At 49.3% G+C, this 21,612-nt stretch overlaps 5 protein-coding genes across 5 annotated transcripts; 3 read left to right on the forward strand and 2 right to left on the reverse strand.

The window, feature by feature from the left end:
* Positions 1–4,730: 4,730 nt before the first annotated feature.
* UCRPA7_2859 (hypothetical protein) lies at positions 4,731–5,946 on the reverse strand (the record flags this gene model as incomplete). The annotated part of the gene is made up of 2 exons (XM_007915447.1): positions 4,731–5,594; positions 5,647–5,946. 2 exons carry the CDS (start codon positions 5,944–5,946, stop codon positions 4,731–4,733), a joined length of 1,164 nt encoding a protein of 387 aa, XP_007913638.1.
* Positions 5,947–8,999: 3,053 nt separating this feature from the next.
* On the forward strand, positions 9,000–9,788 carry UCRPA7_2860 (putative short chain dehydrogenase protein; the record flags this gene model as incomplete). Its single annotated transcript, XM_007915435.1, has 1 exon — positions 9,000–9,788. The coding sequence occupies one exon, from the start codon at positions 9,000–9,002 to the stop codon at positions 9,786–9,788; it is 789 nt and encodes a 262-aa protein (XP_007913626.1).
* Positions 9,789–13,007: 3,219 nt separating this feature from the next.
* UCRPA7_2861 (putative fha domain-containing protein) lies at positions 13,008–14,141 on the reverse strand (the record flags this gene model as incomplete). The annotated part of the gene is made up of 1 exon (XM_007915414.1): positions 13,008–14,141. One exon carries the CDS (start codon positions 14,139–14,141, stop codon positions 13,008–13,010), a length of 1,134 nt encoding a protein of 377 aa, XP_007913605.1.
* A 2,094-nt stretch (positions 14,142–16,235) lies between these two features.
* On the forward strand, positions 16,236–16,784 carry UCRPA7_2862 (putative mitochondrial genome maintenance protein; the record flags this gene model as incomplete). Its single annotated transcript, XM_007915424.1, has 4 exons — positions 16,236–16,287; positions 16,339–16,365; positions 16,504–16,594; positions 16,655–16,784. 4 exons carry the CDS (start codon positions 16,236–16,238, stop codon positions 16,782–16,784), a joined length of 300 nt encoding a protein of 99 aa, XP_007913615.1.
* A 2,398-nt stretch (positions 16,785–19,182) lies between these two features.
* On the forward strand, positions 19,183–21,134 carry UCRPA7_2863 (putative multicopper like protein; the record flags this gene model as incomplete). The annotated part of the gene is made up of 3 exons (XM_007915370.1): positions 19,183–19,277; positions 19,329–20,732; positions 20,789–21,134. The coding sequence occupies 3 exons, from the start codon at positions 19,183–19,185 to the stop codon at positions 21,132–21,134; spliced, it is 1,845 nt and encodes a 614-aa protein (XP_007913561.1).
* Between the last annotated feature and the right edge of the window lie 478 nt (positions 21,135–21,612).

Genomic DNA, 21,612 nt, shown 5'->3' on the forward strand with positions numbered 1-21,612 from the left:
TCGCGGGACCAGGGATAGGAACCGGGGAGCCCAAGTGAGTAATGGCAGCGAATCGTCCTGCCAATTACCGTAAACGACTTAGTCGGAAACTCCTGTCGTAGTGACAGTTCCAAGATCTTACGCAACGGCCCTAGTGTACAAATGACACCTGATCCCTACGAGTACTGCGAGCGTCGACTCCAACGGGCCCAGCCTCTTCTTTTCCTAGGCTTGTGCTACATCCATGCCGAAGCCACATATAGGCAGGGCATCTATAGCATATGCGGGCTTCGGGGGTAGTGCCGCTCTATCCTCTACGCAGTACGCGTCGAAAAACTCGTGTAATGTATATCGTACCTGATGACAACAACAATGGTAAAAACTGGCATTGTATCTGCACTAGGGATCAGCATAACATCTAAATGTTCACTATGTAGGCTTCTAATATTATGATTGAGGTATTGTCGAGAGCAGTGGCTGTGTGTGGGAGCTCTAGCTGCTCAACATTGAAGAAGATACCCTGAAAGGGTCGAGAAAAGCGCCTCAAAGCCTCCCGCAATTGGCGAGATCTAGGCGAGCACCACCACAATGTCCAGATAGGAAAAGCAAAGTCGAGGTGCACATGGTCTCGATTAACTCCATCGCTTAGCCCTCTCGCTGATGAATCTATGATTATTCTGCCCCGTCTCCCAATGCGATGTACGATGGAGGGCGGCAGACATTTACTTTTTCTTGTGAAAAGAAAGGCGGTTATTGGCGAACATCTCACTGTGGCGTTCAACTTCTGAAAACTCACTCCCCAGTCATGTCAGTGCCGAACCCAGTGCTACGAGCTATTCGGCGGTAAAGGCTCTGCTTCGACACCGTCCTTCGCGGAGGATCTTCCGTAGGAGAAGCAAAAAGAATGCCATGAATGATCTCGATAGGAGATTGCCATGCCATATCCTGACACCACTATTTGAGTCTCGAATTTCGGCCTCAATGAGACTATCAAAGCCTGTCTAAGATCCTTCTCTCCACCTAACCCTCTAGTAAGGTCTCGATTCAACGAAGGCCGCAACATACTGTCGATGGTTACACTAAAATCATCAATATGAGATCGAACAAGCAGGAGACCGTTTTCTTGAAATGACCGTTTCACATGGACTCCGTGGAATTGTCGCGGGCTCTTCCGCATTGATCACTCACTCGAAGTCGAGTGTGATGCATCAACTCGCCTCCCCTTACCTAGGCCGGACGAGGACCGGATATCCCCATTGAAGTTTACAAACAAACATCGCGATCAGTTCAATGACAAGCGGGGCCGTTTCGGAAAAGACTTTGTCCCACAAGTGTGTCTTTCCCTGAAGCCATGTGTTCTCGAAAGCCAACCACCGCCGTGAGACAGCTGTCTCACACCTACGTCGTCGTTGTTCCAGACGAACACTCTTCAAGCCAGGGCGTCCTTGCGAGATTTGGCGTCGTGGTCTCAAGCCACGACGTATTTCCAGCAGTTTGGAAAGCAGATAGATCACATGCAACTGTCGATCAATCTGTTCCCAGCCAGTGAGGGCCAGACAGATCTATCACCAACCCGCCCCCTAACAGCCTGCAGACAATAGCACGGTCTTCCATTCCAGCTGGATCTTGACCGCCTATTGATGCAGATGCGGGTGGTTGGGAGATGCACCTCCTCACCTTGCGTCCACCGATGCGAACTCGACGCACCTGCCACCTAGAAAGAGATCTGTATTGCTTATTCCAATATGCTGTTAGTTTAGAGGCACACCGTTTTCGACCCCTCTCGACCCTCGGAAGGCCCGCGGTTGTGGTGTCATCTAGCCCATCAGCCACATGATACGGAAAACCTCGAATCACTTCGAATACGGGTGGCTAGTGCTAGGTGCTACTGTCGGCTGAACTTTCTTTTGATGTCTCGTGGGAGTCCGTATATTCCACTGGTTGATGCCGAAAATGCTGGCCGGTTATGGCTCCGGGTTCGGTGTCCATGCGCCCGGAAGCGGACTCGGAAGCTCCGGTCATTGTGCAATATGGCTTCGAAGTAATGACTCTGCCGTCAGCCCTATACAATTAGCCTAGCTTTCATCGGGCATGTTCCAGGTATACTCAGTCAAGGTCTGACGCTTTCGCATGGGTTTCCTGCTTGGTAGAGACAGAGTGAATACCACGGTCGTCAAGCGAAGAGAGGGTGCCAGCCTCACACCCACGATCCATCAGCAGTTGAATCTCAGGAGGAGTGACATTACTAGATGGGTTTGTATGACAGCATGATAGCTAGTACCCTGTTCTCCGAGACACGTTCAACGGCTAACTAAACAAGCTCTCTACAGCCTGGTGGTGCTATAACTTGGCTATCAGAGCCTATTGCATAGAGCTCTCAGTAGACTGACTGCCTACTAAGTTCTGATTGGAGCAGAAGGAAATCTCGATGGTTTTCGGCACCATGCGTTTGCCATCTTCTAGGTCTCACGAAGGATGACCCCTTTCACAGCAGTTGATGCGTGCTTTGCACCATAGCCCTATTGGGCTACATGTGGACCTTTCGCTGCATACACGACAAAGTTCATTTGGGGGCCTAAGATTTTGGCGCCTATTGGACCCAGCCATTGACATAATTTATGGGCAGTCCACGGTCATAAGCAGTAGGTGAAATAGGATGCAGTCGTTCGAGCGGAGGACTTGACTACACGAGAAATAGTCAACCAACGCGGCCACTGTTGAGAACATCACAGATCAATGAGAGGGCAGTCAAGCCCCTGACTGTTGGTATGGCCGGCAGGATCAATAACGTTGGGCTGTAAAACGTTCGTACCGTGCATATGAGCTAGAGGATGACATCAGAATCTTAAAGAGTGAGCATAGAAGGAGAATTCATATTGTCCTGAGTTATCACTGGCCCGCGGCAAGGCGGTGATTGCTTTGCATGAAATGTGAGCGTTTCTCTCCGGCTCGTTGATGTGCCCTCTGTGCTATGTTTATCCCATTGTTATCGACTGCGCCGTATGGGTTTGCGGGTCCTGTATGCAGGAGAGGTCATCAGGGGCTGTCACAGCCACTTCTCTCACACTCTCCTGTCTATCCGGGACTCTGTACTCCTCCATCAGGGTAATAAACATTCATTCTTGAGGGTGAAGATACTCAATGTTGAGAGTCGTGACACATAAGGACCCGAGGCTCCTGTTTATTACTATAGGTCTATCAACTTATAAAAGGTAGTAATCCCTTGTTGAGGAGGTAATGGTACCCTTGCTATACTAACGTTTCTTACACTGACGGAGGAGTACAGCTGCAGTCTAAGATATTTGGCACTGTTTCCAAGAAGGCGGTGACGCCCCGTCGATCTCGAGGCTCAGAACCCCATGGAGCCGTGGTGAGGGAGGCTGGGCTGCACAATCTGATCATTCTGTGACTGGCTGTCATCCTAGCAAAGTCGGCTGTCGCGCCGCCTAAGCGAAAGTGTGTACCGCACATATGGAATGATGGAAGTGCTTTGATAGCAAAGTGCTTTGAAAGGTCATCTAGCCATCCTAGAAAGGGCAGGAGACATGATGTAGCATGTCAGCTTCTGCGCGGGTCCTTTCCACAATGTTGCTTCCTATCAGATTATTTTCTGTGCCAAGTTGAGAATCGAGTGCACATATTATTATCCGAATGCTTGATGCTTTTGGATTTGGCCTTACTGCTGCTTGATCCTAAGTTTGTTTGGTGAAGCAAGCATCCAACTGAAAGTCCTCTGTTAATCGTTCGGTACGAAACTTTGGAAAATGTCTTTGGCACCTTGTGAGCGTTTCTCCTGTTGAAGTTCATACTTTCCATATTTTCTAGTGATTCTCGACGAGAGTAAGAATATCTCACACGGCTCCTTTTCACAGCGCTGAAGGCCGGAGGCATGTCAGCGTAATCCGGGCATCGTAGAGACAATAGAACTTTTGACATTCATACATCTTCTTGGCACAATGTTTAGTGACTGCTTCCATAAGCCGGAGAGAAGTACAGGCTTGTGTTCTTTTTATTTAAATACAATTTTGAAAGGTCTGATGAAGGTACATCAGTGATGATAGCCAACTTCCGTGCATCTTTGAGTCCTGGCCACTACTTCAAACATATAGTTGTGCTCACTCACATCCCAGTGCTTTCTATGAAGACTCATAGTTTCTAAGAATGTCACTGCTTTCATATACAATCATGATGTATAAGTTGCCGAGCGAAATTCCCAGAGAGAAAAGGCCACAAGCCATCATGCTGTCTTCAACTGTAGCTGAATAGCATCTTATATTCTAGATGGAATATTTTGGATAAATAGTCCAGCATTTTCCTTAAACAGGAAACCTAAAATATCGGCTTTTTCTTGTCACCTTGTTATTTTCGAGAAAGAGTTACGCCGGCCATGCGTGGAGTATGCTTTGATGATTGTTTGTTTCCCTATAAGGGACCTGCCATCTAGCTGCTGCTGTTTGACATGTTGCCAGCTCGATGCATGGTTAATACCTCAGGGCTAGATTCATTTCGTTGACCCATTACTCCCACTGTTGGACGTAGGTCAAGATATGGCAATTTCAAACACTTCAAGCTGTTCAAACACTGACCATCGATTTAAAGAGTCCCAGATCAAAGGCGTCCTCCTCGTTAATGCATGTCAATCGCGCCAAATGTTTCTGGAGCGTACATGTCTGAACGAAACGGGGTATCTATTGATGCTATCTTATGTCATAATCGTCGTAGAACATCGCAAAGCGAAGTCAATTAGCAACTTAGAGAGCCCAGTATACGTCGATCTGAACCTTCTCAACGTGATTCACCCACATAGGGAATCTTGCCTTTGCCCAAACTGTGACAACATCGCCTAGCTTCAAATTTCTGACAAACTCGCCTGTGCCAGTTGCTCTTCCACGGCCCTGCTTTTCGAGCTCATCACCCTGAGGTGAATCTGGGTCAATATTGTCCGTCCAAGACCACTGGACACGGTAAGCCTTGGTGTCTTTCTTGGCGGTCATGTTGCATTGAATCCTCATATTCGAGGGCAGTAAGTCATGATGGAATCTTCTTGTCGAGGGATCCTCATTGCTGCTCGGTGGCTCGAGTAAAGGCATAATTGGTCGCAGAGAAGTTGTGTCTAAGACAGTTTCATTAAGTTGCATAGGCTCCGATACTTCGGAGTAATCAGGTGTCAGCAGAGCCTGGTCCATTGATGAATCGTCAGAAGGAGACTCTAAATCCTCCGTTGAAGTAGCAGGGTTGATTGATGACACCTGTTCGGACAGAGGAGGTTGCTCGGTAGCTAGCATACTATTAGGCTTAGAGCTCGGGCTGGATTTGAGATTGTTCTCACCTGCACCACCTGCGTCAAACCTCTCTATGCCAGGTTCAAACCACGTCCACGAACCATGGTATGTACCTGTATCAGTACGGTTGCCTCCCCATCCCTGATCATGGCTGTGGATCGTGAACACGATCTTTCGACACGGGTGCTCCAATGTCGGAACCGAGTTACCAATCCACTTCTGAAACTGCTCGACAGAATATTCTGATGAGAGACTGCGTGGGTCTAAAGCCTTGGTGATGTATTCGCCATCGAATTGCGTGGATTTGACGAAACCGAGTGGTAGGGAACGAATCTATAAACTGTGAGCATAGCTGGGGCAAGGATCAACGCACGACTGAACTTACAACAAAGACATTCTCCCGCTCACTTCGGCCACTGAGAACCTTAAGTTTGCCCTCTGGCAAGTTCTCGAAGGAGGTAACACTGGTGGTGTGAGGCCAGTATTCAGCGTGATCGAGGACAGTATTGATCAGCTCTGGAGGCAGCTTCTTCTGCAACATCTCCTTCACGATGACCACATCGATTGCCTTGGGCTCGAAGCTCGGTGCATCTGGTTCGCTGGCAGGTTCCGCTGCTTTCTCTGCTGGGCGGACAAAGCCGGGCTGACCTATGCGGCCGCGGTGTCTGAATATTTGTGGAAACATTGGAAGTAGAACTAGGATGAGGACGAGTATAATCGTGATAATCATATCTCTGGATCGCAAGGCTCGGCGTAGGAAATGGATTTATAGGAGTGGAGAGAATATAAAGGGTGGCCTTAGTATGTACGCTTCTCCACACATGTATTGCGCGGTCGATGGGCAGTGAATCGTCGAGATCGTGGACTCTAATCGTGACCTACATTAGAGTGTTAGGGGCGACAGCAGTGACGTCGACGCATAGCGTCACCTAACTACGACACACGGGCTTGGCGGGGCATCCCACTGACATCACGCTAACTGGATAAGGGACCAACCTTAATGCTTATGTAAACGGCCATGAGTACTTTTTAAGTCACGTGAAATGACGATATCAGCCAAAAATGTCCCAGAGCTCTTTAAATGTCGCTGCATCGGCCAGACGTTTACAAATCACGACATGGACGGTGACAGCAGGTATATACTTGCGAAGGGGCTGATTGCGGTCTCTTCTCACTGTTACATCGTACAGAGACCGCCATGAAGCCCCAAACACACGTTTCGGCGGCTCTTCGCCAGCTCACGGCTTCGACTCGAGCTGCTCGTGGTGGGGTCAAATCTTTACGGTTGACGCCCTTGAGCGCAAGAACACAATCTGCGCCAACTGCGCGACCGGCGTCCATGCGAGATGTCTCGAGGCAATTCCACACAGTTACGGCTCGCCAGAGCGGTGCCTCGAATCCGGCAATGGCATTTCCTTGCCTCGATGCCCTAGAAAACCGATCCGCGACGCTCGAAGCTCGATCCGATACAAGCGGACCCGAACCTTCGTACACGACCGGCGCAACACTGAGCTGGCATTGCAAGGAACCACTTCTCCTCGACTGGGGCGGTGTTCTCCCAGAATACGATATCGCTTACGAGACATGGGGAACGATGAACGCAGATAAATCGAATGTTATCCTTCTTCACACTGGCCTTTCAGCTTCGTCGCATGCGCATTCGACCGAGACGAATCCGCAGCCTGGATGGTGGGAGAAGTTCATTGGGCCAGGCGGCGCGCTAGATACCGACAAATACTTTGTCATATGTACAAACGTTCTTGGAGGTTGCTTTGGATCAACGGGACCCGGTAGCATTGATCCAGCGGATGGTCAACTGTATGCAACGAGATTCCCAATCCTGACAATGGAGGATATGGTACGGGCACAATTCAAGTTGCTGGATAGTATGGGAGTCGAGAAGCTCTACGCGAGCGTCGGATCAAGCATGGGCGGAATGCAATCGCTCGCAGCCGGAGTCTTGTACCCTGAGCGTGTAGGCAAGATTGTGTCCATCAGTGGCTGCGCTAGGAGTCATCCCTACAGCATTGCGATGCGGCATACCCAAAGACAAGTGCTGATGATGGATCCGAATTGGAATAGAGGATTCTACTATGGAAAAGTACCGCCGCATGCTGGGATGAAGCTTGCTCGGGAGATTGCTACTGTTACATATCGGTCCGGACCAGAATGGGAGCAACGCTTTGGACGTAGGAGGGCTGATCCGAGCAAACCACCCGCTCTATGCCCGGACTTTCTCATCGAAACCTACCTGGACCATGCCGGAGAGAAATTCTGCCTGACATACGACCCGAACAGTCTGCTTTATATTAGCAAGGCTATGGACCTTTTTGATCTGGGCCGAGAGAACCAGTCACGGGCTGCTGCCCGCCGAGCCGAACGAGAGCAAGATCTGAAGTCTGGCACCCGATCCGCCGGTCTTGACTCATCTTGTAGCCTGACATTACCAGACTTGCCGTACGAAGAGCAGCCTGGAACGGCAGAAGGCGAGGTTGACTCGAAGCTAGCTTTAACGGCGAAGCCACCAGCTGACCTCATCGCTGGCTTATCAAACCTCTGGAATCACCCGACGCTTGTCATGGGCGCCTCCAGTGATGTCCTGTTTCCAGCATGGCAGCAACGAGAAATTGCAGAGACATTGAAGTACACAGGGAACCGAGCGGTGACGCATATTGAGCTCAGTGAAGAACAGAGTCTTTTTGGCCACGATACATTCCTTCTGGACCTGAAAAATATTGGAGGAAACTTGAGAAATTTTCTTGATTGATGAACTAGATCATCGGGAATGTTGAGACCACGTTGGGAGGTCAGACCGCATGATCATTGCCATTGTTCAGTGACTGAAAGGGCTGGCTCAACAATCTGGAGTATCATATGTAGAAAAGCTACGTCAGATAAACGTAAGCCGCATCTTACAGCATATCATGGCTCTGAAGCCACAAACCGGATAGGAAAGTCGTTCCACTCCGGACATAACAGACGAACTCCGTCATGGCAGGAAATCTTGTCCGATGGTTGGCTCGAGGGACGGAAGCCGTTCAGTCGGCGTAATAGCAAAAATTCAGTAGTCTCAAAATCAGAATTGACAAAGAACCCTTGAATGCTACATGCTTCGAGCTGACAAATGGAACCAAATCCCATTGCTGCGTGAGATCGCACCATATCTAACCAATACGTGTACGAGGCATTCTGGGCAGACTCTTCGTCGCCTGAGCCGCATAGCGCTACCGAGATTGCCTATTCTGGGAGGATAGGTGTGGATTGATTGGTTTTCAGCGCTCGACGGGATCTACAAGGTTCGGAGCCAAGAGAACCTTACCTCCAGGCTACCGGATGAGCTGCAGCTGCAGCCCACTGCCAATCCCTACTCGCAAAACTCCTTATTCCCAGCAAACCATTCCAAAAAGGGCCCATATGGTAAAGTGTGAATGGAATCATTTTTCGTCTCCCCTCAGAGCCGGGTTTAACTCGAAACGATCGTACTTCACTTCCCGGACTTTAGACATGGCGGATTTATGACTTCCCATGATAGTAACTGTTGATGCCGTCATGACCTCTACGTTGACTTAGAAAAGAGGATAAATATGACCTGGAAAAGCCTTACAATCGAATAGATAGAGGAAGATGGGAGATAGTCATAAAGAGACGAGTGATATCTATCCGCAACGAACAGCTACTTTTGACACCTGATAATTAAGAGCGATTCTTTATTTTGCTTATAACAGCCAGCCGAGAAACATGGCACCCCAGCTCAAATATATCAACAAGCTAGAGGGTAAGCACATTATAGTGATTGGCGGCTCAAGTGGCATCGGCTACGGCGTTGCAGAAGCATCTCTCGAGTCCGGCGCCATTGTGACCGTCTCCTCCTCACAACAGGCCAAAGTGGATGCGGCTGTCACCAGCTTAAAAGGGAGCTACCCCGAAGCAAAAGTCTCTGGTATCGCTTCGAACCTGGGCGACCCTGTCACCGTCGAGGACGCGCTCGAAGCGCTCTTCAAGCAAGCCACGACCATGAGCGGTCAGATCAGCCACGTAGTATTTACGGCGGCGGATGCACTCGCCATCGGAGCACTCCAGGAAACCAGCGTCGAGATGGTATATAAGGCGGCACAAATGCGTATGATTGCTCCACTGATCACTGGAAAAGTGGCGGCCCGATATCTGGACAAGAGTGCCAAGTCGTCCTTCACGATCACCACCGGCGTCGCGGCCGAGAAGCCAGGCAAGGGATGGGCGGCTGTTGCGTACTTTGCTGGCGGCTTGCAGGGTTTGACGAAAGCCCTGGCGACTGACCTGGGTCCGATCAGGGTCAACTGCGTACGGCCTGGTTATGTCAATACGGGGCTATGGGATGGCATGGGCGAAGAGGCAAAGGAGGCTTTCTTCAGAGAGGCTGGAGGGAAAATGCCAGTGGGCCGGGTGGGAGAGATCGAGGATGTCGTCGAGGCGTATCTCTGGCTTATGAAGGATGCTAATGTGACTGGAACTATAGCAGGTACAGATAGTGGCGCCATGCTGATCTAAATGAATTAATTGTTGTACTAGCAACAATGGTGGTCCATTGTGGTGCCATCCATGAGGGTCGTGGTACTCCAAGTAACATAGGTAGGTAAAGCTTGCAGAACGCGGAAACAGCCAACCTTCTTCGAGACCCTGCATCAAGCAGAGTACTCAATGAACGATGTAAATTCTCGCAGGGAGTAGAGAAATCAAAAATTGACCAGAGTGATTCTTGATTCACTCTCTCCTCTCCGCGGCGGGAGGTGGAGGCGGCGGCGGGTGAATAGAAGAGAAAATCAGATGTGAGGTTGGGATTGGCTTTGAAGAGACTTTAATACTCGAAGGTGCATGACACGTGCAAAGCGGCAGGTACGAGACGGACAGTTGCCAGTTTGAGTAATTGCAGCTTGCCCCTTCCGTGCTTCACCATCACTGGACCTTGCTGGTGCAGCGACGCTTCACCTGTTCAAAAAAAAAGCTGTCTAGGTATTGCGAAGAGGCAGGAGCGTTGGGTCAACTGCATCGCGAAATCCCTCCGGTCATTAGAATGTTGAAAAGTGCGTCTTCAAATAACCTAAATCACCCTATTGTAGCATTGACGAGGAAATCGAAAGCATCCAGCGTGTTACTTCTATTGCACCAGATCAGTACAATACCTATCTATACAGATAATGAGCTCAGAAGATCGCGCCTGGACATCAATGCCTTGGAGGCGAATGACAAGACCTCATAATATCACACAACACTACTGTCCCTGGACTCATTGCATGAAAGAAGACAAGGGAATTGGCCGTTTTGGGGACTGTTATTGAAGTAGAGATAGGTAATAACTTAAGTATCAGAAACTATAAATCAAAGTCTGGCTCATCTGAAGAGCCAGCTGTGATCACTTCAACACCTCCCATACCTTAGCGCCAAGGCATTAGGTTCAAAATATAGTAAAAAAAGTTCAGCGAAGTAGCTGACTACTTGGGATAGTTCACTTTGATTTGAATGAAGCTATAGATCTCTGATCTCTTCGCTTTTTGCTTGTACACCTGGGGACTGATTGCTAGAGTCCAAGTGCACTATGCTAAAATGCTGCAAGATGACTGTCTCCAACCGGCATTCTTTTTGCGTTGTGAAATTAGGAAACATAGTGTCTGTCTGGTGTAATGTGAATCACGTAGTCTCGATTATTCCATATCTCTCCGTTCAACATGAGAGCTGATCAAGTCTGACTTGTGTCAGTTTTGGGAACCTTTTTTAGACTTTCCACTTTTCTTGTACCGAGAACAGTCATCCTCTATTTAGGCAACACAACATTCCACAACTGCCAAGTCTCGGTAGCCACTTGTTGGTCCTACAGATGATCAAGAGTTATAATGCAAAATCAAAGCGAAAACCCTCAGCGAAGTAGCTGCACACATTACAAGTCTTTTGGGTAGCCTTCTGACCCTTAATTGGGTCTCTTCACTTTTGCCATTTGAGGCCATAATGAATTGTCTCATCTGCTTGTCTTTTTGCCTGTCTCGCAGAATGATGCCTGGTCTTCGCTATGGTCTGCCAAGATTTGCATGATTGCCTATGTTAGGGACTTGTGCCGTAGTGGTTACGCGCTTCTCAGATTTTGATTTTGATTCATTTGAAAGAGGCTCCTCGGTTCACTTCCCCCTTGGAGCATTGTCGTATTTTGAAAATAGTATTTTATTCATCCACTGGCATATGTTCAACGAGCTAACCTGAAGCGTACAACTTGACGTATGTCGGCCGCCTTACATCGGCCAGTGACTCAAACAACTGTCTCCCTGGCGTTGAAGACTTTATATAACAAAAAAGGAGCAGAGTTTCCTAGCGAAGTAGCTGAAACAAAAACTCATGCGCAGAAAGGACTGACCATCGAGGTCGTTAATTATCGCTTCGCTCTCATTTTTGCTTGATCTTGAACCTGGGGTCGAAGGCAATTAACCACCTAGGCGGCTCTCCGGTTCACCAATGTTGGCACCTCCGCCCTCCTCGTTGCAGATTTGACTGATTAGACGACGATATGTGACCGTTATACTGATACCAAGAGAGTTCCTGCAACTCGATTCAATCTGACAGTAATTTTTTTTTTGTTTTTTTTGGCCAAGATCCCTCTCATCTTAGTGATGTTGGCTGTGCGCGCCCAGCTTGCCGTTGTCTGGCGGACTTGCTGAGACGGAGACACACTGCCCCAACCACATTGCTGTTGAAGGCTTTATATTGCTAAATTGGACCAAAAGTCCCTAGCGAAGTAGCAAGTATCATCATTCAAGAGAGTGCAGGCTCTACTGGGATTTATTCCAGCCTCGAAAGAGGGTAAAAAATCCTGCCTTCGCTTTTGCTTTTTGCCTTTTCGATGGTTCTCTCGTCCTTAGCCAGTGAGCCAGGGTCGATCGTGATGATCTTCTGGGCGGCTTCATATGACATTCTGCAATTACTCATGGTGCAACGGCTAGGTCTATTTACTTTCTACGGAGGAGCTCATTGTGTCGATTCCACCTTGAGGCACTGTCTTCCTTTTTACTTCATTCAACATTTTTGCAGTAGCTTCCAGCTTGCGTCACGATCCGAAATCTACTTCAAGTTATTTGCTTTTTAGCTGTGCAGAGCAACATATTCAAAAGCACAGGATAATGGATAACTGTTCTCCGCTTGATGTTCATAGCACTGACGGCAGGGAATGATATTGTCAAGACACTTTGAAGAATTTCTGTGTATTCACGGCCACTACGTATGTAAGGTATGCAAACAGTCCCCCATCCCCCTACAATCTAGGTAGAAAGTTGACTGGATCTGATATCTCAGTACACCCGCCATTCCAGTTTCGTGTTGATCTTTTCATTCAACTCGTTTTGTTTTCGTGGCCAGGCCCCCCTTCCATTCCCATAATACTGTCAGGAGTACCAAGCAGACACAAGACATAGACAAGAAAAGAAGAAAGAAAAACTCCGTACCCCACGGTCGGCCCCCCCGGCCAACCAACTCCGAGTCACAAAAAAAGCGACGGCGTCTTGCAATGCGCAATGGTACAAGCTCAAGTAAGCGAGGGATGCGATACGTCTGGCCCATTGGGCATCGAATGTTATAGCACAAAGGAAAGTCTTTCAGGTATCGTTTGTCGTGGATGAATCATGTTCCCCAGGATGGGATCTGTCTTCGTGAAAGTTCAGGGGATCGATATGATAGGTGCTATTATGTCGCAACGTGAGAGCAAGTGTACAGTATTGCATCGCTCAAGCATTATCGGTCCAGGCGAGGTTGTGGTTGCCAGCCGTTGATGTATGCCATGAGGCCCATGCCAAGAAGGACAACGCCGATCATGGAGGCATACGGAAGGCTCTGTGCTATTGCCTGATCCTGAGCAAGCTTCCCAGAGGCGCCTGTGAGCGGTGTAATGGTATTAGCACGAGAGAGTGTGGGCTCTTCCGCTGGCTCCTCCAGGGCGTCTTCCTCTCTTGTAGAGCCGTCGTCAGAGGACTTGATCGGCTGGACCGCAGTGGCAGTCTTGGTTCCCGAGCTGGGCCGTCTTCGTTTGGATGGTGAGCGTGTCTTTGTCTCCGCAGCAATTTTCTTGGCCTCTTCGTCTCGTTGTCGGATCTGAAGGACCATCTCAGCAAGCGACTTGCGATCAGCATCCCTTTCCGCTTCTGCTGTCTCTGCTCGCTGCCTGTATGCCTCGAGCTGTTGCTTCAAGTTCGTAATTTCCGACATCATCAATTCGATTTGAGGCAGAAGTGAGTCTGATGGTTTATTATCATCAACCTTGGGAACAGATATCTGGTCGGAAGAGCCTGCTTGGGCATCAGACTCGCGTATTGTTGAGTTTTCAGTCGGTGGCTCAAAAGCATCCTCTAAGATTGATTCGTCGTGTTTCGAGCTTGCAGAGCCGTTCATCCGGGAATGTGCGTCATCCTCGAGGCGCTTCGCAAGTTCCTCAGCAGCCTCGCGTGCCTCGCGCTCTTTCAGCAACATCTCCTCCAAATCCCGCATCTTAGCAGTCTGGGTATCGATTTCTCTCTTTGCATTGTTTAGGGCTTCAGTAAGTTGTATGATTTGACTAAGGTTGTCCTGCCGTATTGGCGAGGTGTTCGATGGTACGGATTTAGGTCGTTCAGTGCTGCCTCGTTTTAACGATGGGACATCAGGCTTTTCGGGTAACGGCTGTTGTGGCGGAGGAGCGGGAGGGTCAGAGAATCGGGCTTTCGCATCGGCTCGAAAGGGTATGCCGTTGCCATTTACAACCGGCGCCGCCGCCTTGGGAGGATCTGGAACCGGTGGCTTCTCTAAATTTTTGACATCCTCTTTTGAGAGTAGGGCGTTTATGAACTGGCCCGTCCGTCCTAGGTCGTGAGACTGTAGTCTAGCGCTACGCATTTCTTGCTGTATCTAATATCAGAAGTCATTCTGGGGTTCATAGCAGTAATCACTTACGTGAAGCTTTTTCACAATCATCTCCGTCGTTATTGGTGCAAGCCAGAAGCCTCGTTGCCCGCCGTGCATACCATTAGTCTGCGTGCTCATCATGTTTGACGCTGGCGCCATGCGTCCACTGCTCCCAATGGAAGCCTGGCTGCCTGTCCTTCCCCTAAATTGCATCCCACCGACTTGGGGCATAATCATGCCTGCATTTGCAGGGTCTAAATCGCCAAAATTCATGTCGAGAAGGTTGCTCGATGGGTTTAAGAACCCAGCATGCTCGACTTTTGCTGCAACCTTACGGTGGACGACCGATGTTTGATCTTCATTAACAATATCGATTCCGAGCTCGAGGTGGTCCTGGGTTTGTAGCTCGTGCGGTTCGGATTCACGGTTCTCCTGGGACAGACGTGTACCGTTTACAAAAGTTCCGTTGGAGGATTTGATATCTCGAATCCATATCTTTCCTTGGCGATCTGCCCAGATTTCCGCATGCTGTCGGGAGAGTACCTTGCTGTCAAAGAAGCCATTCACCGGCGTCGGGACAGTTTTGGCATTCGTCTGGCGACCGATTCTTAAGGTATCTGGGAAAAATGGTACTTGGATGGTCTTGCGCTCAAATGTGCCATTCAGAGAGAGGAGATAGAGCACGGGTTGGCCAGGGCCTAATGGCTCTGCCAGAGGTCTTTGCGGGGCCATCTGTGGTTGAGATTGTAGCACTGGTGATGGTGAATGGATCGTCGAGACACCGTTGACCCCATTAGCCATCTGCGGTCGGGGTGCTGGCATCCTACCCATTTCGGTCCCACCTTCTCTTGCTAGAGGAAACTGTCCCTTTCCTTGCGGCCTCTTCCGTGGCGCGGCATTGGGCCAGCCGCTCAGATCGCCAGAGGCAGGCATCGATGCGCCATTTGTCTGCCCATTTGTGGATACAGCTGTTGCTGTCGAAGAGGAAGATGAGGTAGATGAGACGGAGGATGATGAGTTCGTTCGAGGGATGGTTTTGCGAGGCATGAACATGCCCCGTACCTCGTCGGGGTTCATCGAGTTTAGAGACTGACCACCATTAATACTCCATGCCGGCCGATTAATGTTGGAAAAACTCGGAGGGCTCGCGACTGCCGTCATGAGGAAGGGCTCGGCTGTAGCCTTCGGATGGTCGGGAGGTGGATAGGATAAAGGGGCCGGCGGGTGGCGTGTTTAGAAATCGCAAGCTATTCGTCCCCTACTCATTCACCACTGGCACAGGAGGCCGGTTGATATCGCAGTCTCGGTTGACTGTTGACTGGGAACTTAACATATGTCACGCTGTGTCTGTTGTCTGATAGAGATCGAAGGGAGGCTGCTGGCTGGAGCACGGGAGGATTAGTTAGCCTTGAGGTCATCGGGGCGCGCAGGGCGGTCGGGGCAATTGCGGTAGGCTGCAGGGCCGTGGATGGCCAGGAGGCGACCAGAGAGCGACCTGCTGGTTGACGGATAAGGGCTCAACTCACCAAGCGATTGAATCGGGGCGCCTGCGGCCGTTGTGGATGACTTGTTCACAACTTTGTGATTATGGTCGAGGAAGAATGGAGGTCTCGACCCCGTCTCGCTAAGCGCTTAGCGTCACTCGAATAGCGATGAGGCACGCGCCGAGCAGCACTCCACCCGGCCGCCGTCTCCAGCTCTTATTTGAGGTTATATTTGGCGGGCGAGATGCGCCACTTTTGAGGTTGCGACGCGGAAATAGTGATACTTTGGTTCTTTCAATACTAGAGCATTGCAAATGGAGTTTTCTGCCTATATCCAGACTCTCATCTTCCCAAACATTGCATTTGCGAGACAAGATGGGGCTGGGCACGTGAGATGTCACTCGCTCGCAATGAGCTTCTCTGATTGGTCCTGAGAGCTGTATAGAGAAGATGGTGGACCGTGCACTCATTCCAACCGATGCTTCCCCACGAGTGGAGACATCAAGCTCCTCGAGCTCTGTCAGTTCATTCTTTTGATTTGCGACGACGAATTGTGGAAGACAACAGCCCGCCGACCAGAGAGAGCGAAACCTCCTTCAGAATGCCCGTTCCAGTGAATACCGGCCATGCTGGCCCCTCCAATTTTGATAAAGGTATGTTGCAACTACCTTGAAGGATACTGTGCCTGGCTAACCAAGCGACAGCGAAAATGGGAGCTATGATGGGAGGAAGTGAGTAGGAAGGGTTGTAGCGTGGTATAATGCAGAGACTGACTCTATCTCAGCTGTTGGAACCATCATAGGCTTCATATTCGGTGGGCTATACTTTACGCATCCGGGAGCACCGCGATACTAACTACTGCGTCTCAGGAACCGTGAACATTTTCAGATACGGAGCCGGACCGAACGGTATCATGCGGACACTCGGACAATATATGCTGGGATCTGGCGCAACATTTGGGTAAGTCTACAGGGCTGTGCATTGATGCGCCTCTGTCAGATCTGCTAAAGCCTTCCACAGCTTCTTCATGTCGATCGGCAGTGTTATACGATCCGATGCGTCCCCGATTGTTCAACAAGCTTATGCGAATGCACGAAGGCGGCCTATGATTATGCAACAAGCCTACAAGGCCCCCTTTCCTCGAAACTAAGACGGAAGAAAACAGCAGAGCGAACTGCGACCAGATGGTTGCGAAGGAAAAGCATCAAATCATTGCATTAGGTCCACGGCTGGATCACTGTACTAAAATGAAGACAATTGTATATTGGAAAGGGAGGATGAGACTCTTGGGGGAGGAAGAGCACGTGAAGCAGTACGTCAGATATCCAGAAGGCAAGGGGAGACCTATTCTTGATTGATATAGCTGGATTCAACAGACGCGGGCACAAATCGTGTTATTTTGAATCTATCACATGCCTGACAGCATAAATAGAGCTGGCTGGCTATGAGGACTGAAAAGAAAGAACATTTCACCTGGGTGACTGGGTTGACAACAGTGCGTTCTGTCTCTTGATATTGTCTGTGCAGCTTTCGGCGATCATGCAATTTATCGTACTGTACTTCGCGTTCTACATCGTTGAAGCTTGAAATACCGAATTACGACAACTCCAGCCTTTTGACGTCTACCACGAAATCTGTCGCTCAGTGAAGAACGATGTTTTCTTGCCCATCCCCGCTCTCTATAATCGAAATGGCAGTCTTTGAACTCTTCCATGCTGTAAGCGAACTTTCTCGCGCGGAAAAATTGGCTTTCATTCTCGTGCACGGCCATAGCCACAAGTTTCTGTCGGCGCTTGGCCTCCTGCTGGTCTCGGCAATTAGAATGCAGCGTACTGATAGTTCACTACGGGAACAGCAGCGGTTGCGGTGATCGATATATGACTTTAAGGAGCATCATTCAGCCTCTTCCTATGCTTCGTGTTACACCACTCGTGACGGTGCCTTGAACGACTACTATCCCGCCTCAGTGTTGTACGGTGGTCGCAGCAATATCTGCAGAATTGATGAAGCTAGTTTTGCGGCTTGAATGCTGGACCTCTAGAATACGGGCTTTTCGCCTCCTTGGTATTGCTGTATTGAAAGCAATTCTTACCGGCAGTGTAGTATTGGCAAGCCCAAGTATCACCAGCTATTTGTGTTGTCTCAGAAAAGAAGATCGGCCTCACATATACTCCAAGGCTAATATGATGGCGTGAATTCTACGACAGGTATAGACAGCACCGACTTTGTACGAGAGTATGCATTTTCGGTTCGTATTGAAATGAAGGGACAATCTCCTGTAACGGCGCGACTCATCCTGAAGCCCATAATGTTGGGGTTTGCGTAAATCATGCCCTTATTAGTATTTCATTCAGCTTTGACGACGCCTCTGTCCCTCATAATGTGACGAGGCTTGGGCACTGACATAGGGCGAAAAATTCTAACTCGGCCACCACTGCACCAACACCTAGACTCACTATTGGGCCGTGTTTGAAGCCACAGCTGAAGCCACAGCCAAAATTTGACTTGGCTGCAACCATTAGAAGTACTGACGCGGGACAAAAAGACAATATACTGAGACCTCGAACTCCACTAGTGGTTCTCCCTTGGCTTCGCGGTTACTCAGCCTACTGTACGAATCTGCAAACTTCGAAAAATAACGATTGAAATCGATAATATTACAGAGGAGACGCATGCCTACTATTTCGAGCCGAGGATGATTGACATTATGGGAACTATTCCTCTCAAGAATGCTGTGACTGTTTTGGCTAATGTTTTCGTAAGGCTGAGACTGCTCTCCTAGGGCTGGGTTGGTGAGCACGAAGCCTGGCAATTAACTCAAGCTTGGCTTGCCCCTAGCTAGTTCCGGGCTGTCAAATACGGACCTGTAGAGAAAACCCCTGTTCGTGATCATGCTAAGTTGTATGCTTAATCGTGCTTTCTTTTGTTCTCCTTGACAACTGGGCTGTGACGAGGTCAAATGATGATCATCCAACGGAGGGCAAGCCCCTTGCAGTGGCCCCGTGAAGTAACAGGTCCAACTGGCCTGGGAACGCCTTTTCCGTAAAGGGAGCCGCGCGCCACTTTATCTGTCAACTATTAGGACGTCAAGGCTGTGTCGATGATCGCCCCTGCTGAAAAATGAGATCTTGACGTCCGAGAGGGAGAAAGCATCAAGTTGGGACCTGCAGTAGCGTCGGGATAGCACCCGGGGATTGTCATGTAGCCGCAAGCCACGTCCCCGAACCCCGAGTCCCTCCTTGGGACCCTGTTTGACGCTTTGGGACCCTATTGTTCCCCAACGCTTTCTCCGACGAGTATGAATCAGTCTTTGCCAAGAGCGTCAAGAGCGATGATTGTCTTGTTCTTCACGTGCAGAACACACACAATGCACCAGTGGAGTTAGGTAGGTTAACCTGATGCGTCTGTATAAGAAGACGCTGGTTTCTCCTGAGTCCTACAATTGTCGATGCTCTCATCGACGTTCGTTACATCTTTCATTCATTATTTTGATATTGTTCCTGGAAGCCAGGCTTCTCTGGCTTCACGTCACTCGTTTACCATAAAATATGGGGTTACTAGACGGAGTAGTTAGTTGGATAAACGGGGTGTTCAACTGGATCTTCGGTGTTGTTGCTACTCTTGCGCAGACAAAGACTAATGGGTAAGTTGACAGCCTTCTTCTCGTCTCGTTATACACGATTAACAAAACTAGCAAAGCGATAATTGGTACCCTCGCGGCTCCATTGCTGCCATTCTTCCTAAATGACTGCCCCCTGCCCAACGGATTCCCCTGGGGGAAACTTACAGTTGGAAACAATCCCTACAAAGAATACCCAAACACTGGTGTCATTCGTTCATATGACTGGACTATCAGCCGGGGAGTCATTGCGCCAGATGGCTACGAGCGTGCTGTTCTGCTCGTCAATGGAGCCTTCCCCGGCCCTACCATCGAGGCCAACTGGGGCGACACCATCCAAGTCACTGTACACAACAACATCACTGGTCCGGAAGAAGGTACTTCGATTCACTGGCATGGCTTCTTACAGAAAGGCACTCCTTGGGAAGATGGTGTGCCTGGTGTAACACAATGTCCTATTACTCCTGGAAAGTCTTTCACCTATCAGTTCCGTGCCTCACTATATGGCACATCTTGGTACCATGCCCACTATTCGGCACAGTATGCTGGAGGTGTTGTTGGCCCCATTGTGGTATATGGACCTAAGCATAAGGCGTATGACATCGACGTAGGCCCAATTATGCTAAGCGGTGAGTTAGCCAGGACCTACAGAATACATCCAAAGCTGATCTTAGCCTTCCATTTAGATTGGTATCACAATGATTACTTCACCATCCTGAAGACCTTGCTTTCTCCTGGTGGAGACCCCAGGGTGTTCTCAGACAACAACCTGATCAATGGCAAGATGAACTTCGATTGCTCCAAGAAGGATGCGGGAGACAAGACCAAGTGTACCAACGGCGCCGGCATCTCCAAGTTCAAATTCAAGACAGGCAAGACTCACCGGCTTCGCCTAATCAATTCCGGCGCTGAAGGCGTACAACGTTTTTCTGTAGATGAGCACACCATGACTGTCATCGCTAACGACTTCATCCCCATCGAGCCGTATGACACCAAGGTTGTCACCCTGGGTGTAGGTCAACGCGTAGACGTGCTTGTCAAGGCTGATGTTGGGAAGCCGAAGAATGCATACTGGATACGCTCGAATTTGACAAGTTGCTCACCAGCGAAACAACCCTTTGCAGTTGCTGCAGTCTACTACGATCAAGCTGATACGAACAAGGCGCCTGCCAGCAAGCCCTGGGATGTACCTGACCCCGGAACGTGTGCCAACGATAACCTCTCGCTTACCCACCCGCTTTACAAAATGCCCGTACCAGAGCCATCGTTCACCCATGATGTGCCTGTCGAGCTGTTCCTGAACGAGTCAAAAATTTGGCTTTGGAAACTTGACAATGTCAGCTTCAGGGGTGATTACGGCGCGCCGCCGTTGTTGCTCGCAAATCAGGGCAATACCAGTTTCCCAAAGATCTGGAATGTTAGAAATACGTATACCAACTCTTCTGTACGGATGATTGTTCAGAATAATTCACCAGCACCGTAAGCTGCACTCGATATTTCTGCGTGTCACGCTCATATACTAATAAGCTCAACAGTCATCCCATGCACATGCACGGTGCCAATATGTACGTTCTACATGAAGGAGCTGGCGCTTGGGATGGCACATCCATTGTCAACGCATCGAATCCAATGCGCCGCGACGTCCAAATGGTCCGCCCGGGAGGCCATGTTGTCCTCCAGGTGGACACAGACAACCCGGGAGTCTGGCCCTTCCACTGCCATGTCGCGTGGCACGCCTCATCCGGTTTCTTCATGCAGCTCGTTGTGCAGCCTGAGAAGATCAAGAAGTTCCAAATTCCCAACACAGTTGCACAGACTTGCAGAGACTGGTCGGAATGGACGAAGACAAACATTCCGGAACAAATCGACAGTGGCCCATGAGTACTTTGACGTTAATAACCGTAATTCTAGGCCTGCGATTATCTATACACCTTTTTTCTTTCTTTCTGTATATCTATCTAATATTGGCCGTTTTCTGAAGGGCTGATGCTTCAAACACTGGAGATGGGACATAATGGCTATGGGAGCTAGTCGCTCAAGTTTAAAAGGCTTGTATCTGCACAAACGGATAATTATCCCTTTCATGTATATCATGTATAGCAGTATAAGCGATTATTGGGCTCAATTGGAAGCTCTACCACCCTTCTTGTGTACCAGTGTTAATATTGGCACGCGAGGGCCTGGCTGACGCAGCTCCATATGACGCCGTATTGAGACACGAACTACGACCCCATCTGTTATAGACTGCAAGAGACAATGTGACTAAATCTTGGTAATCTTCCAATTTGACCATCAAGACAGGAGCGATTTGTCTGAGTTGATTATAGTATACAAGGCTCTAGGAGCCATAGGATATCTC

The sequence above is a fragment of the Phaeoacremonium minimum genome, assembly GCF_000392275.1.
Source record: "Phaeoacremonium minimum UCRPA7 unplaced genomic scaffold PA7_03_scaffold_212, whole genome shotgun sequence".
NCBI lineage: Eukaryota > Fungi > Ascomycota > Sordariomycetes > Togniniales > Togniniaceae > Phaeoacremonium > Phaeoacremonium minimum.